Below are 24,200 nucleotides of genomic sequence, written 5' to 3'. Positions count from 1 at the left end.
TCTGGTGGGTTCGTGGTCCAGCCAAAGATGTGGAAAGGAATCTGGATCAGGAGACTCATTCTGATCTTGGGTCTGGTGCTCCACGGAGGAGGCCGGTGCTCCACCGAGGAGGCCGGTGCTCCACCGAGGAGGCCGGTGCTCCACCGAGGAGGCCGGTGCTCCACCGAGGAGGCTGAACCCATCCACACCAGCAGTGGTCGCTCGTGCATCTCCTCAGGTGAGCGCTACCCGCTGGCCCAACCCTTCAGTACACAACTCAGGTCAACTTGGACACGACCTGAATTTTTTTGGCTCCCCAAGGAAACACATTGTATTTGCTTGTGTGTATCTGCTGAGTGGGCAGGACACACACACACACACACACACACAGCTCATTAACTCCGTGTTTGCTGAGAAAGTAGAGAGACGTACAGGCACAATGGCGATCATAGATGACAGCAAAAAAAAAAATTTATTTACACCAAATTACTCACGTTTTTCCAATTTGTCTTTGCATTTTGCTGTCATTTCCTGGGGGCGTTTCTCTTTCTCTTAATGTACAAAAAAAACGCCAAAGCGATGTGGACCTTACCGTCGCACCGTAACACTTCAGATAAATAATTCCAAGAGAAAACACCTTGTTTTTTTTCCATTCTGTATAATATAATTCTTTAATTCTTTGTTGAAACAGGGCTTGCATTAGGCCAGAACAGAACATATACACAAAATTCCCAAATGCATCCAGTCCAATTTGACTTCATGTCCCTCGACGCCTCTCTCTTTCTGCTCATCTCATCCTGTGCTCAGAGCGAAGCCACCGCTATGGAGGTGATGATGGACAGACCAATAACGGTGTAGCCGGTGCGGTAGACCTCTGGGATTTTGAAGCCCTTGCCAATATCCCACCACTGATTTAAATAATAATGAACAAATCAAAATAAAAGGAGAACAGAGAGAAGTGAACATTAGAGACACCATCGGCTTACAAATGGGGTTTATTTATATAAATAAGTAGGATGGATGCATATGATAAATGTGAAACAGCACAGATCTCCTTTCAAAGGTTAAGATGAAGAGTCCAATTTAATGGCAACAAAGTGTTAAAGGTCTTACCAAATGACGGATTCCGTTAAAGGTGTGGTACGACACAGGGAAGGCAATGCCGAACTTGACCAGCCCGATGAGGTAGGGGCCGACGGAGAGAGAATGGATCAAGTCCAGGTAGTGGGGGTAGCTCCCCGGTAATACCAGCGCAGCCAAGGCAAAGGCTGAGATAGCTAGACACAAACAGAGGCAGTGAGACCGAGCCTGGACCGGCACGCCTGGTGGAGGGACGAATGGATGAAGTGCTTGGATGTGTTTCAACACCAAGCATCGGCATGCTCCTGGAACTGCTCCGAAAACCAGAGCTTCAGTCTGATGATGGGATGGATGAGCAAGCGTGTCATTGGTCAGACAACCATACATGCAACCGCTTGTATTACGACTATAACCCAGGCGGTGTTTTTCCAGCTGCACTGCCCCTACGAACGTTTGGTAGAAGCTTGGAGAGATGGTGTGCACTGATAGAGCCGCGCTATTGAGATGCAGAGCAGAACTTCAGCCTTTAACACACTTGTGGCAGCATCGCTATCAGATTCAGGCTGATCATCACCAGCTATCAGCTGTGGCTGATTCAGCCTCTGATTTACATTCCTCTGGTCCACCTCCTAATCAAACACACCATCCAACATGGAGCGGACACTGACATCTTCATGCTTCGCACACAAACAAAGAGTACGGCAAGTTGAATCTGGTCGTTTGTTTTAATGGGTGTGTTCACCCAAACATTCACCAGATGATTTTACATGAAAGATTCAAGGACGATCCATAGCGTCATTACTTGAGTTCCCATCATGTCGAGGGAAGTGAGTCCTCTCGGTCGAAGTGATCCAGGACTCATCCATTACTCTCATCAACATGAGGAACGTACAGAGACCCTGGCAGCCCCAAGCCACTTTGCAGATTGTATAATTTTGTGTTAATTCCTAATATTATCATTGCTTTTGAAGGCCGCGTGTTTCCGATGACATCAAGAGGCTCTGGTAAATAACACAGCACACACGGGCTCATGTGACGCTGTTCTGTCTCTCTGCTCGCGACCCAGATTCATAGTTACTGGTTCAGCTCCTCCAGACCTGCTGTGCGACTGAACTTCCAACAGTCTAGCAGGACCTGCTGCTGCTGGATCCTCCAATTTCACTCAGAAACAGAAAAAAGTGTAAATTGGCAGATGTTTTGTCGAGCCGCCGTCAATTTCAGTCGACCAATTCATCAGTTTATTACAGCACTAACTGAAACGACTTCCCTGCTGACAACTGCTGTTTCTTGGGGGGGGCAATCAAAACGAAACCTAAGTGGCTCCTTGGGGGCCACCACTGACTGCACTTAATTATTGGGTCGAAAATTTTTCTCTCTCAGACTGAAACTAAAAAACACTAAGAAGAAAAATTCCTTCACTGGGCACACGAGAGAATTCAACAAAACACAAAGGCCTCCACTGCATTTGGACCTCAGACGTGCGTATGAACAAATGGAGTCAGTGCTGCATGAAATCTATTTCTACTCCAACAATATGTAAATCGATATGGAGACATTCCTCTTGGTGGGGGATATTAGGTCTTTACATGAGAGGAGAGAGCTTATTTCCTATTTCAGCACTTGACCCTTTGACAGAGAGGTGACAGTGTGTCCGTCTGGAGGTCAGACCAGCTGATGAGGCCGCTGACCTCCGGCCGAGCCACTGACATGTAAACACACTTGAGTGCAGCCTCTGCTCCACGTCCCCTCGAGGTCAACAGTGCTTCCATCCCCCTCCACCGAGAAGACCAAAAACTGTTCACAGTCCAGTGTGAAGACTTGACTTTCATATATGACAGGGTGAATTTTATTGAACATCACTGTTCTGTGATTCCATTAAATGCTCTTAGCAGCGATCAATAACCATGGATGAAAAAGCCCTGAAGAGACTTTCAGGGTCAATCAAAGCTGACAGCTGCGGTGCAACAGCTTCAGTTTGACAGTAGCATAATAAGAGGACAGACTCAAAGACGCCATTGTTCTTAGCGTATTTGGTTATTCCAAAGAGAGAAATGAACTCAAGCCAGAAACTTCCATTGATAAGGCTCAAACTTGCATGAAGGATGAAAAAGAATTGAATAAATGCAGTACCTCCACTGAGCCCCACTCCAGTTCCTCTGTGTGTGATGGACATCATCATGGGGACCGACCATCTGAAGCAGAGACAAGGCAACACGTTAAAACAATGGAACTTACATGAGAGTGAAAGACCAAAAAGGACAAACCAGAAAGGCTTGACTGTGATAGGAAGGTCTCGGTTCTGTTCAGGTACTGATGACAGGGATTTTAGAGCTACAAGTTAAAGTCAAAGTGGCTGAGACACCCAAGGCGAAGCTGCAAGCAGGGTTACATTAAAGCCAATAAATTGATGCTTCTACCTGGAATATATATGCATGAGTGGCTAACATGAAGCAAACGCTGGGAGAGAGCAGGGTTTTGAGTGCCTCAACAATCCCACGGTGCAGAGAGAGAATAACTCAGCCAAGAACCAAACCTTGTGAGAAATTACAGGACAAAAAAGCATAAAAAGGTGTCTTTAAATGCAGGCTTTAGCATTATTATAGCTCCCCGCAGACAGTCGGGTGTGGCTGTGCAAAAATAAAAAAAATATATTACTGCCTCACACAACATCAAGGCGCAAACCGCAATAAATGTTTCCAAAGACATGAAAATCTCAGGTGGAGTCGGCTTATCCTGCTGTTTATAAGCATTAAAATAATGACATCAACTGCAAGAAGTTTTATTAAAATTATTTTCAACACAGGTTGGGTACTGCAGTAGGATTACTGACAAAATAAAACCGAATATAAACATAAATGATGGGGAAAGCTGACCTTAACAACAGATCATCTCCACTTTTTAAAGGGAAATTCGAGTCACTTCCAACCAGCTTTGTATCACGAAAATGTGAGTGGATGTTTAACTTCCCCCCATCTGCCAGCAGACCAGTTGAGGATAGCAGCTCGCCTGCCTTCAGGCCAGCTGCTTTCTCCACCTCGAACATTCACACTAAATGTCACCCAAACATCAAAATTTGAGGCCGTGCAGCCATCAGCAACTATCAGAGCCAAGTCCACAGATAGCAGCTCCGTAGACGGTCAGCCAAACGTGGAATCATTTCTGCGGCTGACTTCTAATTTAGCGCATGTAAGAAATGTTCAGATTTACATTAGATTAGCAAGACAGCTACGTTAACATAGCTACAGCGCACAAAGGCACGATACTAAACCCTTTAGGACGAGGTTGGGCTTTTTGAGAAGACAGGATGAGGGCTGCTGGGACACGGCTTCTGCTGTGCAGTGTGAAGTTTGCTAGTAAATGTATTCTAGTTATTTGAGCGCTGCAGGGACAACAACTCAAAAGTTAGCATCACCACGAGTTCCCTCCTCCAGAGGCCAACAGGATTTTTACGCTGGATATTTGATCACTGCAGCAAATCAACCGTGCCAACTTCAGCTAACAAGACTCTGAATTCTGCTCAGCTAGACAATCTGCACAAATGAACACTTTTTTAATCAGTCGTGCAATCCCTAGGAGTGCCAAGCTAACATTATTATCTGCCTAAACTACACTGCCATTTTAACATCATCACAGCTAGCTTCAGCGTTCTGATGTCAGTAGTCTTGTTCAGCCACTTGTTAGTTAAAACACAAACACTTCAAAAGTCACAGCAGTGCTCACGGATGCATTTTATTATGTCGACACAAAACTTTGACGAACTTCAGGCAATTCATTGAAAACCTTTTCAAAAATATCTATTGACTGAGAGGAGGAAACCGGAGCCCAAAATCAGATACCAGAATTTATACAAGAGGCTTTACAATCTGTCCACAGTGCAACATCCATCCAACATCCACTTTTCTTAAGGCCAACAGGCAGCACGAAGAAAAACTTTCTAAAAAAATGTCTTTAACAGGGGCAGAGAAGCTAGAAAGCTCTGGAAGCATCCAAGACGAGGGCTGCCTCTCCCAGGGCGAACAGACATTCAATCCATGTTGAAAACAGGACAGATCAACAGAATCGCCTGCGGGGGCATCAGGGGCGGTGTGTCTGTCTCTGGCTTTGGGGACGCCTACAACAACTTCTAAGAAATTACATCACATTTTATTCAGGTTCATTTGGAGAAATAAATGTCATGATTTAAGAAAAGAGGTGCAGTGTAATACAAGACGTGACGGGCGTCTGGAGGTCCTGAGTTTGGAACGTTGAATAGTTCTTTTAAAACTGGATGGCTGACTGAAGTTATTCATGAAGAAGACATTATTTGGAATGCCTTCCCCAAGCGTATTTTTAATTCAATTGGAGGACTTAATTTCCTGTTAAAATGTGATTGCAATCCCGATAAATTACCTGTAAAATTAGCATATTTTCACAAACAAGCTCCGCTAGCACGGAAATTAGCGGACAAACATAATTTTCCGCCAACAAACTCTTACACGTGGAATAGCAGAAGTATTCAGTGTAAAAAAAATCTTTGTACACCAAAAAATGGTTTAATAACGGTCTCATAACTTGTGAAAACTGATGGTCAGTTGTTGGTGTTTGAAGAACTTGTGTCCATTTTTGAGAAAGCAGTTCCACCAGAGGAACACGGTGTTGTTTCTGATGCAGCTCCTTGTTGGTCCTACAGCTGGAATCTATGTGACAGCTCCAGGATGCAATATTTGTTTGGGAAACACGGACGTCCCAAAAAACAAATGTTCTAACAAATGCATTCAAAATCTTTGGATAAATGAATCTGTTCCTTCTGCAAAAATTTATTGGAATTCTCTTTAAACTGATACAGGTTGGAAAAAGTGGGGCTGATCGGGGGCAAGTTTTGATGAACAAAAAGATTAAAGAGGTATCTTTCAAAACTACACATAGAATTTATCCAGCTAAAAACCCATGAGAGGGACTTAACCTTAAAATTGAACACTCCTGTGCTTTCTGTGGCTTGTGTGAAGAATCCACTGAACATTTATTTTATCACTGCTTGTATAGTCGAACATTCTGTTCCAATGTGGAGAATTTAATGAACAGGAGAGTCTTTAAATCTTCAAGAAAAGGACATTTTTCTTTATTTTGAAGACAAGCAAGTCAAAAAGGACTTGATTTTATACGTACAACTCATTCTAATTTTTTAGGTAAATTTCATATTCATAAGAGGAAATGGTCAGACGGCAAACCAAACTTTACAGTTTCTTTACAGGAACTTCATCAGCACCACCATCAATGGACCTAAAAACCCAAAAGCCTTGAAAACGAGTAAAACATTTTTATGGGTTTGATGTTTTTTTTATCTCTCTCTCTATTTTCTGTTTATTTGTCTTCAGTTGTGATCTTTGTATTGTTTTACGTGTCTACGTTGTTGTACCCCTGGCTAAACAGCTTTGTTTTGTATATCTGTATTTGTTCATAAAAGAAAAAAAAAAGCTCAACAAAATCCCAGTCTGTCACACAGCAAAGACAAAACACGGCCTTTCTTCTGTTTTCTCTGGTCACGTAGCACCATTTTCATACATATCTGTGCCTTTCCAGAAGTTACATTCTTCAGCTGGCCGAATTATTTCCAGCTCAGGACACAGGCGCCATCCCCAGCTCTGGGTGACGAGGCACTTACTTGTAGATGGTAAGATGAGGAGACATCGGTCGGTTTAATTTGGCATTTTTGGACCAAAACTTGTTCATCTCATCTTTTGCTGTTGTTCCCATTGGAGCAACACTGTAGGGGGGGGAGATGAATAATTCATTCATTCATTTCAAACACAGCAATTTACAGTCCATGTATCCAACATGTGTGTATGTCCATGTATTCTCTATCCTCAGTCACCAGAGAGCTTGTCAGAGTAGGCCTCTAATAGCCAACGACATGTCAGCTGAAGAAAGATGTGCCGGATCGTTCCAGCACATTCTGAATCATTACTGCTTTTGCTGCTGTCATTAACAGGCAGCTCGTTCCATCTGTGCGCTTGTAAAATTCCTATTTTTACAGGCTGTGTATGACTTTTATTGGGTTCTGTCACTTAGAACAGTATTAACAATGTTACTTGAAACAAGGGGACGCGTCGCCACATTACAGTCATATCTGCACGATCAAATCAACACCATAAAGGTGCGATGGCAAGTTGACTAATGAACGAAAGAGACAACTACAAGTAAACGATCAAATATTTTGGTCTAACCTACTTCTCACTTTTACAGGCAACTCAAACACTGAGAACAACTTACTGTCTGCATAGGAGAGGGGACTGTGGTCTGGCGAGGCAAACACCCCCACGTGTCAGAGTCCTGGAGGCAAAACACCAGAACGACAAGTCTTAGAACTCCAACTTGACTTGTTCTCAGGAGGAGGAGGAGGAGGACTCGATAACAAAGTCAACATACTTGTGTCTGTGGTTCTTTTAATAACCTTGATAATGAAAAATGTAAGAAGCAACAGCTGGGAGGTAAACAGGAATCGTTTTGATACATCATCGTGAGGGAAACTTAGATTAGTATGTTCTGACTACTACGTAAAAAAAACACGCCTACTTGGCCAATTCACTGTCCTTATTCCGTCCAACATATATTAAATACATGTATAACATTAGGAGTGGACAGACAGCCTCCCACCATTGTAGCATGTCATCCTGACTACAGCAGTGCTAACGACACTTAGCAAACCCGTCCGACAAAGCATAAGCTAACACGTAGCAAAGGCCGCTAAACACGGATATTAACCACGCAGAATGCCTGGATGAATGCGTCCGGACAAATGTAAGTTTGGGTTGATAAACTTGAGCGACACAGTGGCTGACAGCCTACGTTGTCTTAAGGTCAAATCAGTGGACAAAGTCCGGTTAGCATTAGGCTCTCGTCATTCAGGTTCGAGCTAGTGCCGAACAGTTTCAATTTAGATGGAATTTTTAAAAAAAGTTAACTAAAGCAGCCAAAATTCATGGCAAAATTATCGCGTCAAGATACTGAATTAAGCGTTATTAACAATAGTCAGAGCCCACTCTGCTAGCATAGCGTTGCTGGCTTGTAGCCTCAGCTAACGTTAGCCGGCTAGCGCTATGTCGCAGGCAAAATCTACGGTCATGAAAGACATGAGACCAAAGTAGAACGTAACACCGAGCCGCGTTGTCCTCGAATTTAATCCCGACAAACAGCACAGAAGAAGAACTAAATCTGTGTTGCACATAAGGACTGACCTTAGGAGCAGCGCCATGTTGGACAAATACGGGCAGGAAATGACGTCGACTGATGTTATTGTTGTTGTTCCGCCTAGTTAACAAACACGGACCTTTACCCACTGGCGGTCATGACCTCGCTTGACCCAAATCTCCCTCTAAGCTTTACACTTTTAATATTTTGTCCATGCACAGCCGACACAGACAACTAGAAGACTTGTGTCTTCAGTGCCAGTGTCAAAGGAGGGGCAGGTTAAAACCTCGGATGAACGCAGTCGAACAAGGAATTCACAAGATGTTCTGATTTGAAGGGGCCAACGTTCAGTTTTTGCTCTTGGTCACTATGTCTATGTCTATTCACTCTTAACAGCAAACATCTCTTGATATTAAACATAACCATTTCACAACTTCATAGTTAAACAATCACCATCCAAAAAAAGAATGAACATATTTCATATAATTATTGTATTGTTCATTTAATCACTTATTAAATTCACCTTATCAAATGTCTATTTATTCCTTCAGTCAGGTGAGGTACAAGCACTCAGTCGACCGTTTAAGAAAACAGACAAGTACTCATTGTCAGTAGGAAGAATGTTTGGGAAAAATAGCGGATCCTTGCTGAGTGGAAGCAGTGGAGACCGAGCGACAGCATGACACCACCTCCCAACAACGCCATACAGATGGAAATATTACTGAGCATAGACAACACATTAAGATGCTACTGTTCTAATTAGGAACATGGTCGAGAGGCCACTGAGGAAGCAATGCACATTAATATACAACATACTGATATATTAAAGGCTTTTTAATATTGAGGAACAGTGCAGTAGACTTTTAACATTTATAATAAATAAGATCTTAAATATAGCTTGTATTGATTTATCATATATAATAAATGCAATCTCTACTGCTGTACAGTTCTCCCCACAATTTTCAACTCTATACTTTCAGGCACGGGAACCTTTTAAATATCAGCCTTTTCAGGACATGTTGAGTGTTTTCCTCTTTGAAAAAAAAAATTCCGGTTGTTTTTGTGTTGGTTTGTTTTTGTACAGTAGAAGTAACTGAACAAATTATTGCAGAATTTTTTTGGGCCCATTGATCTCATGTTAGACTGCGTGACTTCAGAGGACGGCTCTGACAATTTAAATCAAAAAATCCATAACAACGTCCTCCCAGTCCTACAGACTGCAACCTTAAATCAAATATACAAGTGTGGAGAAACGTGCTGTGTTGTCCTTCATGTGACAGGACTTACAGTTTTTGATTAAAGGCCCCCCGAGGGCAGTGACCTCACTAAAAAGTCCCGTTGACTGCCATGTTCAACTGAGCTGCTTCTGCCTGTTTCAGCTTTTTCTTTTCTGCTTTCTACATCCTTCAGTTTATTTCAGCTGTTTGCAGCTCATGACATTTTCTGCAGGAAATGCTATTCTAGCTATGAATTATCCAGCAACAGCATCTTCAGTTGTCTGCTAACCCTGTTTGAAGCTCCCCTGATTCGGAACGCCGCAGCCCACTTCCTGTTCCTCTGTTCTGCATCAGTTAAAACAATGACCAGGAGTATTTGAAACACAGTTTAATTGGTACAGTGTATACATTGAGCAACATTTGGTATTCTTCAGGAGCTGAAGAGGCCATGACGCATGACTTGAGTGACAGTACAAGGAACAGAAGTGTACAGTACATCACGACTGCTCCGCCGGAAAAGAGCAAACAAACAAACATCACAAGCCTGTTTGCAGCCCTGATAATTAGAGTCTGATTATTTTTATGATAATCAGATTTGGGCAAGGATCCATGTAACATTACAAATGACAAGACAAACAAGCGCACACACGCATACGTACACCCACAGAGTCGCACGCAATTCAAACTGACAGTCTGAATGTTAATAATACGTCTCCTGCTCCACCCAACCTGGAAGAGAGGAAAAAAAAGAAGCACATGGAAAGAAAGAGAAAGTGTCAGAGCCTCAGTGACAGGCGAGTGGTTTTCATATCCTTTTGTATCACTCTATTTGTATTCATCTCGGTGGCTTTGTCTCACTACATTTCCAAATGAATCCCCTTATAACTCGAAGACTCTGATCAGCAGCCCGTGACACACAGATTAACAGAAAAGATTAACTGTCATGATAAATTGTTTTTGTCTCCTCATGTCTTGCCCCTCATCATTTGAAACGCCGTGGTGGCGAACAAATTTTGAGTCATTGTTCTGTCGCTATATCATGCGTATGATCTGTGAGGCATATCTCATGACTCTTCATCAGACTGCTGTAATTTCCTTTCTCATTATTTCACTACTGGTTCTGTCAGACAAGTATAATCTTTCCTGGAGCCAGTTTTACAAATGGGATTAATACGTAAACATAGCTGCCTCCGCGTTGGTCATTTCTCAGCAGGTTGTGAGTGAAAAATGGCTCATGAATCAGGTTGGAGATTTCACCGTGATCACGAGTGTGATCTCCACCACCGGATGGCCTCTTGTGTGTCAGCTGCGCTGTTATGTAGCTTATCAAGGGTAGGGACACTCTGGGGCGTGCAGTCAAATGAGACGAAAGGCAGCCTTTGTGCAAAGATTGATAGCCTAGAAAATCGTGAGAGCAACCTGGAAACCTTAAGCTGTGAGTCATTAGCGTGTTAGCAACATGCCGGCAAAGCTTAGCTCAAGCTGATTTGTGTCAGTGCAAAGTGACACACCGGAGCTGGGAGACCTGCCTGCTGCTCTTAGATCAGCTGTGTGGGAGGTTTCAGGTTCCTCATTTACATTTTTACTGCTGTAGGACACTAGAAGGAATAACATGGATGTATAGACTGGACGAATGGACACACCTCTTTTTTTTGGTTAGATTGTGTTTTTTGAACACTTTTTCACTCAATCGCATCCACGTCATGACTCAAAGTCATCAGACAGGATTACTAGACGAGACAAATAAGATACACCCCTTTTAATACAAAGGTTCACATATCACAATTTTTAGGAAATATATGATTAAACATTCATTGTTTTTATTCAGTGGCTTCCAAGTGATGTAACCTAGCAACTGCAATACCAGCTGTAATTAGAGTGAACAAATAGGGCAAAACATGTTTTTGCACAATTTTACTGATCCATATTGTATTTTTTTGAATAGGAGTGTATGACATTTTTTGATGCACTTGAATGTCATGTGACCTACTGACAAAACCAATCACAGATATTATTGGTGGACTGGAAAGACAGAACTAACGTTTTTGCTAAATTTAACTGAGGTGAATCATTTATACACAATCAGAAATGAGGAAACGTTTCATGTCACCTACAAAAAACAAATAAATACCACACATCATTAACCTCAAGGGAAAATCAATGTAAAAAATATGTAGATTCTGTTTATTCTATTGACAGAATATTTCACTTCTTAGAAGCAAAGAAAAATGAATACATAGATGATAAATTTATCGGAATTAGCAAAATACACTCAGATATTTCTTGAAACGAAGATTACAATGTCTGTTCTAGAGCCTCTTTATCTTACTGAGGTGCAACTTGTAGAGCGGTCCTGTCTTGTGTTAATAGCAATGAGATAATTCGCCTATAAAGTGGACAAATGTACTCAGCAAGACTGCAGTTTTTGCAGTGTACGTCTTGTAGAAACAAGCTGATGTTAGCCAACACCAGATTCCACTGGTTCAAGTGCAGGATTGTTAGGAGTCACAGCTGAATGACCGAGATGTGAGTTCAAATATTAACCAATTACACAAATCAGACACAAGCTGGGCAAAGAAGTAGCCATTAATCATCTGCAGCTTATTCAGCACTCGCGTGCATGCCTTCCTGCAAGATTCGGATTCATTGCAAGTGGTTAGCTAATGGTTTTTAGATTGTGAACAAGGTTAATTATAACTCTTGGTAAGAATTCTTCAGGGAAAAGTGTCAAAGCAATATAAATCAAAAGTAAAATGCAAACAATCACCTTCAATCTATCAGAAAAACCATGCAAATGAGAACATTTTCATTGCAGTATCACAAAAGCAAAAAAATCAAAGTAGTTTCACTGTGACAGCTGGCACCCAGACACCTGCTTTCAAGCCTGTGCTTTAATGATTACACCAAAAATAAAGTTCGTGTCAACAATAATCATCTGTGCTCCTGTTAGCTGTAATTATCGCCTGCACTTTTCTTTCTGGCCTCAGACAAAATGAGCTGTTTGGTGCCAGTCTTTTGTGTTTTGATTCCACGTGAGCTTCTCCTGCAAGTCACCGTTTATCAAATACCTGCTAGGTTCTTCAGGGTCAGTCTGGCCAAGCAGCGGAGAGGCTAGTGGTTCAATCAGGGGCTCCATAAAGGAGTGAGCTGTTTACTCTTTCAGGGTGTTTATTTTTCCCACAGACTTGTGCGAGAGGTATAGAGGATAGAACACACAGCAAAGAAGTTCTTGGTGGAAAATGACACATGTGGTCCTTGAGATAGCAGTCCAACCAATTTAGTCTTCCTCCAGCTTATTAACAAGACAAAGAGGGTGAAACCTTTTAATCTAAGTTTCTCTTAATAACTGCTTACCTCCAGGGCTCCTCCTCAGAATGAATTTACGGACCTCATCATAAATGAAGATGAGAAGACTGTATGGGAAGGCGCAGAACCACCACCAGATCCTGAGAACAGTAGAAAAAACAGAAAAAAAGTCTAACGAGTGCCGGGATGGAGAGAGTGGCAGAGCAAATTCTTCTTAAATCCACTGTAGACATTTTTGAATATGACGGATAACAATGTGGTGTTTAAGATGATCACCGACTTAATTTAAAGTGGTGAATGACAGGCTAATGGCAGCTTATTAGGTCTTTAAGAGGTTATTTTTCGGTTGGGTGGAGATATGCATATGCAGAGCGTACTTCATAGGGTACATGCGCAAGGCAACATCCATTCCAGGGCAGTAGGAGAGGAAGGCAGCCAGAGCCGTCTCCACAAACAGGCCGAAGATTAGGATTCTGTTCCTGTTGATGAGAAAACACAAGCACATCGGAGACCAGCGGCCATTCATACATGGAATTTTAAGATGAATTAAGGAGTGTTCAAAATACCAACCACCACATCACGGCTTGATGCCTCTGCTACGTTTGCCTCACTGCCATTGAAATGAACTAAAAGCTGTGGAGGAGTTTTACCTCAAACAAAAAAAGGCTGTAGCCTATAATATTGTTGACTATTTTAATAGAAGTCAGAAAATTAGTCCTTATAACGGATTTTATTTTTGAAGCTCAACTTGTCCAAACATAGTGGACCATACAATCTGCGTCGGCCATATAATAAATAATAATGTGCAGTGGACGTTTGGGCCGGGTGTATCCCGGGATATCACTTTCAAAGAAATGCAATGACCTTTCACCTCCAAAATCATTTCAGCTCAAGTGGATCTTTGCGCTAAATTTGAAGAAACTCTCTCCAGGCAGTCCTGCTAACAAGAGTGGGACGGAGGGACAACAGAACAACACAATGACCCTCAGCTGGGCTGCCTGGAGGCAGAAAAATCACAGCCAACGCCACAAATTACTGACTGAAAATCCTCCCCTGCCTCCCTACATCCTTCCATTCATCTTTTCCTCACCCTCTCCTTTCATCCTGCCCCTGTTTCATATTTTACTGTCTTACTTCATGCCCTGCTGAAAGAGGGAGTTCCTCCTGGTCTTGCAGATGATAAGATCGGCCCACTGAACCACCACGATGCTGGCGAAGAAGGCGGTGTGACAGGTGAACTCGACAATCTTCCTCTGCTCGTAGGTCTGCCAGGCGGAAACACACATCAAATTTTTTTTTTCTCTCATGAGTTTGCGGATGTTGAGAGTGTGTATCTACCCGTGCTCCTTACCCACTGCTGCCCATAAGTGTCTTGCAGGTCGTTGACCATGATGTCGTCCCACTGCGTTCGGATGCCGACCAAGGTCGCTGGGAGGAAGCCGTTCTCAGCCAAAATCACAAAATAGGTGAAAAACCCTCCCAGAGCCTGGATCATACCTGGAAACATGATGGCGAAATATCACATACGAGTACAGAGAATTTAGTAAAAGCAATAATCTTCAAGGAAATTTCCTGTTATGTAATTAAATGGAAAACAAAGACAAATGAGTCATTATATGAGATGGAAAGTCATCAGGTGAATTCACAATCATACTTGGCTCACAGGGTTCATTAAATTTGAAACTAACTGACTGTTTTATTTTACAATTTGAAGTTTTATTCTATATTTTCTGAATTGTGTGTATTTACCTTTTATACTGAAATGATTCACAAATGAGGAACAGCTCTCAAGCTTCTCTCCAAGCGCTAAATCTATTTAATGAGACATACTGGGAGGAGATGAGGTAAAGAAGTGTTCGGTAAACGTGGGCGGGGCACGCTGGAGGTGCCAGGAGGAGAGGTGCTCTCAGAAGACACGGATCTTCAAGAGATGCTTGAAGACAGAGAAGGGCGCCCCTGGTAGCAGAGAAAGCCAGCGCTGAACACAGCTGATTTATAGGAAACTTTTGGAAACTGAAATCAGGACGCTTTTTTTCATCTTTTGGGGGTTTAAATGATTAATAAGGACACTTCTTGTTGGAATCAGCCCAAATCGAGCAACAGCTGAACGGCAGCATGAGGCATTTGTCCATGTCAAAGTCAACAGCGTTGGTTTTAGCCTCTGACAGACTCAGATTGTTATGGCGTCTGACATCATTATGGGAAGACTACAGAGACAGATGCGGGTCTCTGATGAGGGGAAGTAGGAGTGCAAGTTAGAGCGTCTGAGGAAGAGTTGGAGTAGAGAAAGTGCAGCTTAGTGTTATCCAAAAGATTACTAAAAATGAACAACGCTTCTTGTTCGCACATTTTCAAAGCACGGCAACAAAACGACGCCCCCTGCGCGATGCTTTTGCAGGGACTCGCTGAAGTTGCAGCTCGTTGTGCTTCACATGGATGAAAAGTCTCCATCTGTATACTGCACCTTGCACCATGCTAGCAGTGACACAGCAGAAACAACCTGGCAACGGGCCAGCTTGGAATGAGAGGAACGTGAATGCCATGTCCATCAGGGTAGGATCCCCTCAGACCAGTTGCAGCTCTCTTGAGAATCAACTGCACAGATTTTCAACTCATTTGATTGTCAAATATTGTAAAATATGTAAAATGTAGGCTTGGATGGACTTTGAACATAGAAAATACATTCATCTCAGTGCTGCCAGTGACTGAATTTGTTTGTTCTCCTTTTCTCTTTTCTGCCTCCTCGATTGTACATCACCAGTTCAGCCTTCCATGCTGTCCTGGTCATTGATCCACGCCCTCTGCTGCTCTGTACGAACATCCAACCAAGCCAGAGGAGCCACGGGGAACCCGTGCTGGGGCGCCTGTGTGGGTGGTTAGCACAACAACCCACTGTACTACCTGGTTGCTGTATCCCCCGACTACTGAGGGGGAAGCACATGTTGCTTAATAACATTGTTCCGTGTAAATGTAGCGCAGCAAGACGTAATTTCAGGAAAACTAGAAAAATAAAATGATTTATGGGAATTGGGTTTATTTTGGCAGGCACGCTCGCAATACAGTGGGTCTAATATTCATTAATTCATTACAAGAATTCTAGCAGTTGTAGACACTGAGCCTCAGTCCATCAGTGAATGGTGAAACAGCACAGGTGATTATATTTCTCCCCTCTGCCCTCTACTATGTTGCTATCTAGAAAGTAAATGGCTTCAGACAGCTGAAGACTGCAATTATAGCCGATAGTGAAGTTTAATTCCACATTGGCAAGTTCGTTGTGTCAGAGATGTTTTCAACATGATGGGCATGTTGTTGGAGAGCTTAAGTCTCCACATACACCAGCCCTCCAGAGTCTGATGGAGGATCAAGACGGTGCTTATTAATCTTCTCATTCAGGATGTTGTTAAATTGAAACAAGGTCAGTATTTATGTTGACAGGTTTTAACACCACTTTCTAAGCAATAAAAAAACTATTGTTTGCATCCGTTTTATGACGGCTGTTGCTTCTGTGGCACTTTTACTGAGGACCGAATCCTGAATTTCAAGCTGCGTTCACTGCGCGTCACTCTGGATCAGCTCGTCAGTTAAACGCTCATTGTTGCTGCTTCTGGACGCTCACATGCAACGTCAGAACGGCAGCTTGTAAATTTGATTTGACGTGACCTGCAAAGGTTTTGCTCCTGTGGAGTTCATCTTAGAGAAGTTAGGCTGGTTGGTTTGCTGGAGTGTGTTCATCTTTAAAAATTGTATGTCATTCACTGCAACCCTGTCATAGTCTGACCTATTTAACAGCCTATGAAATTGGGCCAGCCTTTGATTTTTCACTATTCCCAAACCATATAAACCCGGAGATAAAAAGCATGCATTGAAGTCAGGCTCCTACCAGGGAAACATGACCAAGATTAAGTCGAAAACAGCCACACTTTCTACCCTCAATTTGCTGTAAATGTCATGACAATAGGAAGAAAATTGTGGGCCTGGTTCCTGAGTGTCTGCTCGCTTCTACATCCATCTGTCTCATACCTACACATTTACAAAAGTACACCAACAGTAAAACTGACAGGATTTCTATGCATGTCAATATTCAATATTGTTATGCCTGCTGGGTTAACGATCACTGTTAAAGCGCGTCACAGTGATTCAGGTTTAAAAGCTGACGTCCAGAGAGTTTATGAGCCTCGAGCAGACTGACCTATCTGTCCGTAGGCCATACTAATGAGCCGTTCATTGACCAGCTTGTCTGTTTTGGGATTCCTGGGTTGCCGCTTCATGATGTCACTCTCTGCAGTCTCATAAGCCAAAGAGATAGCCGGAACCTGGAAAGAACAGAATCAGCTTGTTATGTACAGCAGTGCAGGAATTTGCCCAGAGGAGGTACAGTCAGAGTTCGCAACGTTGAACGTCTGATTGCCTCGTCTGAAGCCTGAGGGTTGATTCATCAAATTTTCTGTTGAACAACTAAAATGAGGTCTGTGGTTACTTCTACAACGTACAATACTCCGGTAGTACACTTGTACGTTTCTAAGCTTTTAGCCTTTTCAAAAAAGGAGGCGCCGGCATTAAACGTCATCACATCAAAGTTAGACGAGGCATGAATCTTAGCTTCACGTGGATCCTACGCCAGAGCCTAATCACATGAAGTGCACCGCGGGCAGCACCCAGCAGGGTCGCGCTGCAGAAAGGCTCCAGTTGGTGCGTCTCTGCTGCTGTGTTGAGTTTGTTCATGTACATCTAAATGTGGAAATAAACTATATGTAGTTCCTCTACCATGCCAGGGCTTCGATGTAGAGTCGACAGCTATGCAGACCTTCACCATATCCAATGATATCAATTTAACACACAACGTATGGCCGAACTTTGCTTCTTTTTACTTTTGCAATTACATTACACTAAAAAAAAATCATACCAGATTGTTCATTTGTGAAGATTACAATGCTGGTAAAATGTTTAAGTCACATTAACTTTTGGGGCTGCACGGTGGTGCAGTGGTCAGCGCTGTGGCCTCACAGCAAGAAGGTTCTGGGTTCGAGAACCGGCTCGGGCGCGGGGTCTTTCTGTGTGAGTCTCCATGTTCTCCCTGTTCCTGCTGGGTTCTCTCTGGTACTCCAGCTTCTTCCCACCATCCAAAGACATCAAGAGGGGACCAGGTTAATCCAGACTCTAAATTGACCGTAAGTATGAATGTGAGTGTGAATGGTTGTTCGTCTCTCTATGTTGGCCCTGCGATGGACTGGCTGCGATTGAACCCCGCCTCTGGCCCGTTGACGCTGGGATAGGCTCCACCCCCCCCCCCCGCGACCCTTAATGTAGGAATAAGCGGAACATTAACTTTTGTATTTTCAGATTATTTTTTGCAGTTATTCAAGACAATGTGTCAAAGTCCCTCTGGGCTTTGATCGAGGGAAACCATGGCGCCGCTAACTTGAGGGTTGGCCTTCCCTGCTCACCTTGTACAACAAGTGTGGAGGAATTTGTCTTGAATTGAGGCAGCGGTACGAAGGCATGGGGCCAAACAAAAGGCTGGCGTCAACATATCACTAGTGATAAAACTCACAGCTCACTCACTGTGGGAGGAGAAAGGAGGAAAAAGGGCAACAAGTGGGACAAACAGAAGGAGTGACAATGATGGAGGGAGAGGTGGGAGGAGCGACAGCAGGAGCAAGACTGATGATGATTTTCAATGCACTCATAAGAACGGAGGGTAGGAAGGTCCCTGTAATAAAGACCTTATATTGGCTGGTGTTAGCACGTAAGCATCAGAGCAATATGGGTGACTTAGGGCAGGAAATCTCTGTGACTTAGGTGGGATTTCAGGAAGGGACTTGGCACTGTGTGAAATGAACACATGCTCTGTGGTCTACAAATCCAGTTTGTTTTGGTGTTACACTCCCCTGACCCACAGCAGTTCAGGAAGAAAAGGAGAGGGGAGCGGATCTGCGAGTCTTTTTTTTCACACCTCCTGAAGTGTTCATGTGTAATATCCAAATTTCACAAGTGTGCAACATCCTGCTTTGATTAACATCTTTAGCAGCCATCCTTTTCCACATGGCAGTTCCTGCTAAAAATAATCACAGCAGACTCCAAGTGCTGCTTGTCACAGCTAAATCTCAGCAGAGCCCTCGAGTCTGGAGCCCAGAGATGAACTAAGCTGTTAACAAGCTGTTAACAACCTAACCAGCAGGCATGGGAAAATTGTAGTTTTACTTGTGTACAGCGCTGTAACGTACTAAAAATAGGTGCATGATTGAATATTTTGATGTTCCAATTTTGGGATCCACTCTTTAAGGCAGGCGTCCAGCTGCTCACTCCACCAGTGGTTATTTGATACACGCAGACACGTTACTTTGAAGGGAAGGGGTTTTATATGCAAAACAGGTGCATGAATTAGATGCCTTTAAACTTCAGTCATGGAATCTTTCAAGAGAAATCCAACTAATAAAGAATCTGCTGTGCCTTTGATCTCGGACAGGTAAGTAAACATTCATCAACGTGAACAAATCTGTCCCGCTGCTACAAAAGCAAAGGAGTTCATCACCCGAGTTAAGCAAGTAGAGCCGCTTTATTAGCAATGTGAGCAACCTAGTCTCCTTTATCTCGAACAGATGGAGACTTCAAATGCTTCTTGGCAGTTAAATATTATGCCAGTGAAGTTCATAAATCTCATCATATGGAAACCGGCTGCTTTTGGCTCAGTGGGATGTATAAGAACATGTTTCAAATGCACGCTAATGTCTGCTGGATGGAGGGAGGAAAAATGAACGGAGGAACACAAGTGAACAAATTCATCCGTTGTTTCCTTTCTTTTGCAGTGATGGATTATGCCCCTCAGACAAAAAGCGTGCCGGCAACTCTTTTTTGTTGATGCTAGGAATACAATGGAGAGATTGGCGTGTGGAAATGGTGGGGCTGTGAAATATAAAACTTTATGAATGTCTTTGTTCTGCTTGAACTCATGGATGTGAGCAGAGCAGCCAAAAGCTAATTTCTCTCACCGACAGAAAGTGTTTTGTTCTTTTTACCTTCAGGCACTCGTATTTGACTCCAGTATTAACACACATTTTCTATATTAACCTTTAGCTTGGCTGTGGCTACGGGAAAAAAGGGCTAAAAACATTAGCATGGTTGTCCTGTGGAGTCCTGTCTGCGTGTACTACACTGACCAAGTACTACATGGAGGTTGCAGTTCTCTGTGATGGTTGATTTAGTGTGATGAAAATGTACCAGCCTGCAGTCAAACAAATAATGGTGTAGTGAAAATATGTGTGGAATTTGAAGGAATGCCCTCACGGTGTTCCTGAGATACTGCACACATGCGAGGTGACACTGATCTGCGACCAGCGAAATCTTTTCAGTTCAGCCTTGAATCCAAGAGGACATTCGTGCCAAATTTGAAGAAATTCCCTCGCGGTGCCTCAGACAGACTGTGTTAATGAGAACGGGACGTGCTGCTTCCTGCCCTTGACTGCGCGGCCACGAGGTGCAACAGTGAGACAGACACAGATCTGATTGGAGGTGATCCCCAAAGACGACAGACGCCGGCAATGCAGCTCACATGTTCAACCAATCACCACACACCTACAGTTCATCCCGCACGGCTCCTTTCTGCTGGGATTGTTCAGAAAAGGGAAAGGGGAGGTTGTGGAGGAGTTTGTTTGAACACAAGAACTACGCTTGTTCCTGGTGCCTGCACTGATAAAAGGGTTAAGAATTATGAAGAAGTGCCTCTAGTCAGCGGGAGATGCTCCGCAGAATGAGGGCTCTGGAATAGAACCCACTAAATATAGATAACCAGTCTCTTTGTTTCTTTGACCTCCAACAAAGTTCTGGTAATAAGGCTTTAATACATTTGAATGTCCTTACTGTTGGTCATTTACCTACAGTAACCATACCTAACCAACATAATGTGTGTCAAGGGATTGATTGAAAAAAAAGGACGCGTTGTGAGGACTTGTGGGTCCCTCGACTCACCATGTCTGTACCCAGATCGATACAGAGGATGGTGACCGTCCCCAGAGGAAGAGGAACGCTCACGAGGATGAAGAGGAGGAAGGGCGAGATCTCCGGGATGTTGCTGGTCAGTGTGTATGCAATGGATTTCTTCAAGTTGTCAAAGATCAGACGACCTGCAGTTAAAAAAGAAACAGAAGTTACCAGCTCGTATTCCCGTCTTGCTGTCTCATAAGAGCGCTTAGCGAGCAGGATATTAATTATTATAATAGCGGCGTGGCATCGCTTGAGCGTTCTCTTCTACAGCCTCAAGGTCGAGAGAGTTTTTGGAAACTTAATGGATTTACAGGCCTGCTTGTCTGGATAAAACATTATTGATGCTTTTGACAGCCCATATCAGCAACCTCTGCTTTAGATTCAATACTGCATGGCAAGTAACAGTCATTTTTCAAGCTGTTAATGGTGTTGTTTAAATGAAGAACCTGATACTGAATCACTTCATAATAACTGAAGACAGGTGCTCCGTGCACATGTTGGGCCCCTGTTGCCAAAAGTAGGTATTTTCTGGGGTCACAGAAACTTTGAAACCGTTTGCAAAAACATCAAACTGCACCCAAAACCTGATGACATTGATTACCTCTTAGATTAATGAAATAGGAGTTTTCATAGTCTGAGATGGTGGGCCTTAAACAGGGCCCCCTTCTTACTGATCCTTGGACTCAAAGTTCGTCTCTGGATGCGGATGGAGGATCACCATCACGTTTAATTTGATGCCGTAGACAAACAACTGTTTAGCCAAGTTGGCCTCATACACAAACCACATGGAAAGAGCCTCCTGTCACTAATTTATTCTTCCTTTCAGTTCCAATCTGGTAAAGTGAAACTTGACTTTCATCTTGAGTTTCTAAGCCAACATTTTTGGACTGTCTTGCTGTTATTAGCGAACAGTTAACATGAGCTGTCAAGCTAAATAACCACTGTATGTGGTCCGAGGTCTGGAGTCACAAAGACGTCATGCAGGAGGGAAAAATGTCTTTGTGACCTCAAGACACAGTTGTGATTATTTCAAGGGCAAAATACACTTTTTAGGTGAAGTATCACTTTAAGCTAAATACATTTGGAAATATCTACCGGTACTTCCAAGGATTAATTAAAAGATACAGTGATATTTGATTTTGTCAGTGTTGTCCGTCTTCAGTCGCACATGATATGTATTTTACCGTCTCCGTCATCTACCCTTCTTTGTTTCACCTCTATCTTTTTATTCTTTCCATCTAATCACCCATGAGCTCGGTCTCCTTCCCGACACAAACTCACCCTCCTCCACTCCAGTGACGATGGAGGCAAAGTTGTCATCCAGCAGGATCATGTCAGCTGCCTGCTTGGACACATCAGAGCCGGCGATTCCCATGGCAACACCAATATCGGCTTTCTTTAGAGCCGGTGAATCGTTCACGCCATCACCCGTCACAGCCACGATTGCCCCCTGCGTCCGCAAGGACCAATGAACAAAAAGCGTCAAGAAGAGAGTGAGATAAGTGGGGTGATTTAAGCGTTTCTCCCAACGCCAGCCCCTCTCTTTCCCCCTACCCTGCTGTCTTAATAATGTCTTTTCAAAGAAGCTCTGGGGAGATTAAATGAAAAATGGAATTGAGTTGTTCTCAGTCAGTCACACGGAGGGAGAGAGAGTGAGTCAGGGTGAATTGTAGCACGACCTCAGCGCAAGGGGATGTATGCTAATGATTACGCACGTTTATTTACAGACAAAATACACACATTCAGCTACTGGTACTCAGCTGATTGCTCACTAAAAACACAGGCACTTCATGCACAGGTTCTTGCTACGATTACAACCTTACTCATTTACTTTAACACCCATCATTCAGAACTGCTTTAAATGTGTGACAATATATGATTAATGCCATGTGTTTGTGTGTTTTTATTGTTTTAATTTATTTAAAGCATCTTTGACCAATAACAAATGCACTCTAAAAATAAAATGCATCATTATTTGTCCATTAGTGCCCAGAAGCTAACTTATTTAGCATTTAGCTAGCCTGGTTACCAGAGGAACGCTGCCAGTTTAGGATTGGAATTGGGTCATCACTTCTGTTTCCCTTCTCTGCTTCTTCTACTTTTTTGAGCGCTCCTACTTTCAAACTCCCCTTCGCTATGTGAAAAAACTCTGAGCTAGCTAGCTTAGCAACTACAAGCTAAAAGTGGCAAAGATGATAAAACAAGGCAGGCCTGTTGCATAAGTTCACTAAATAGTTGTGACACTATAACAAATGCGACTGTTGCTAAGGTCGGTAAAAGGCCCCAAAGTATTTTGTAAAGGTCCCGTTGCTGCATCCTGGGTTCAGCGTTGCTTTGCAGAGTTTAGTGTGCTGGAGAAAAGTCGAGGAATGTGACACTGCATTTAGCAGACATTTTAGTCCAAATCAACTTAAAACTGCATGTTTTGTCAATAATTATCAACAAAGTGTGCATCACAAAGTTCGTCAGACATCCAAAAGGAATAATCCCAAATCTATTCCTAATCTTTAAAATCAAGAGTGTATAATTTAGAATAGATGATTGAAAGAAAGGTTATAAATACCTATGTTTTCACAGGTTTATTGTCACTGAAATAAAAAATGTTGCTTTGCTGTTCGCTAAGCGTGAGGCCTTTACATCTCCAGAGGGAGTGAGTCCTCCTCCACTGCAGCCCCAAATGGACAAACATCCTTTTTTGGCACCAATGTTTTGCTCTTTCTCCTGTTTCTTTTGTCAAACTCGATTAGATTTCGCTACTAGTGACTTGTTGAGGCTGCGTCCTCTCTAAACAAGCTAGAAACCAGGACTCTGCTCTGTTTTTCACAATGGTATTACTTTTTTATTTGGCTATATTTATTGCTGAGTGCCTTTGTCCAGCCACTCCGCGGTCACACAGCTTACACCAGAGACCAGCTGATTGCACTGAAACTAGCCAACATGTTGACGACAACAAGAGCCACCCCTGGAGAAATTATGAGGACCCGCAGCAGATGCAGAGGAGGAACAAAGGCAGCAGGACGATATTTGGGTCCAGACAACATAGCGGAGGAGAAAACTATCTTCCTTCTATAATTATGGACAATGTGAGATTCTGGATGTTGGACGAGCCAGGGAGGAACAGTAGGGAATTCTGTCGGTGCGTTTCAGAGACAATGCTACAGTGGGACATTTCACAGCCCATTGACACAACTGATGGCTTTCAGAGATTTTGGGCACAGGAATTAATCCAAGAGAAGACAGAGAAGAGGCAGCGAGCATGGCCTCATTTCCACCCTGGCCACATTATTAAGCCTATAGAACCGTAGAACTCAACATCTTATCTTGTTGAACATACGCGCAAGCCCCCCCCCCCCCTTCTTGGACATTAACTATTCACCCTACCAAAATCTCTTGGTCATTAGTGGCCCTCAGCCACTCTGAGAACCAGGCCACTCGTGCCGTCATCCGTCGGCTCATTTGCAGACACAGCTA

At 43.1% G+C, this 24,200-nt stretch overlaps 2 protein-coding genes across 2 annotated transcripts in view; both read right to left on the bottom strand.

The window, feature by feature from the left end:
• Positions 1–617: 617 nt before the first annotated feature.
• Positions 618–8,365, bottom strand: sdhc (succinate dehydrogenase complex, subunit C, integral membrane protein). Its single transcript, XM_086204567.1, has 6 exons — positions 8,274–8,365; positions 7,309–7,368; positions 6,701–6,802; positions 3,190–3,251; positions 1,093–1,256; positions 618–887 (listed from the first exon to the last, which is right to left on the bottom strand). Exons 1-6 carry the CDS (start codon positions 8,288–8,290, stop codon positions 783–785), a joined length of 510 nt encoding a protein of 169 aa, XP_086060693.1. The 5' UTR covers positions 8,291–8,365; the 3' UTR covers positions 618–782.
• A 1,478-nt stretch (positions 8,366–9,843) lies between these two features.
• Positions 9,844–24,200, bottom strand: part of atp1a2a (ATPase Na+/K+ transporting subunit alpha 2a) — a 45,720-nt gene continuing 31,363 nt past the window's right edge. Inside the window, exons 17-24 of the mRNA XM_086204564.1 lie at positions 22,011–22,179; positions 20,715–20,869; positions 16,939–17,062; positions 14,101–14,246; positions 13,884–14,014; positions 13,127–13,228; positions 12,798–12,889; positions 9,844–10,172 (exon numbers count right to left, since the gene is read on the bottom strand). Of these exons, the coding sequence (XP_086060690.1) occupies positions 10,144–10,172; positions 12,798–12,889; positions 13,127–13,228; positions 13,884–14,014; positions 14,101–14,246; positions 16,939–17,062; positions 20,715–20,869; positions 22,011–22,179 (948 nt within the window). The 3' untranslated portion in view covers positions 9,844–10,143. The remainder of the gene's footprint in view (positions 10,173–12,797; positions 12,890–13,126; positions 13,229–13,883; positions 14,015–14,100; positions 14,247–16,938; positions 17,063–20,714; positions 20,870–22,010; positions 22,180–24,200) is intronic.

Source organism: Aulostomus chinensis, chromosome 5 (assembly GCF_037954235.1).
Source record: "Aulostomus chinensis isolate RoL2024-O1b breed Wild chromosome 5, RoL_Achi_v1.0, whole genome shotgun sequence".
NCBI classification, from domain to species: domain Eukaryota; kingdom Metazoa; phylum Chordata; class Actinopteri; order Syngnathiformes; family Aulostomidae; genus Aulostomus; species Aulostomus chinensis.
The sequence above is the reverse complement of the archived record's forward strand: the minus strand, read 5'-3'. Positions and strand labels throughout refer to the sequence as shown.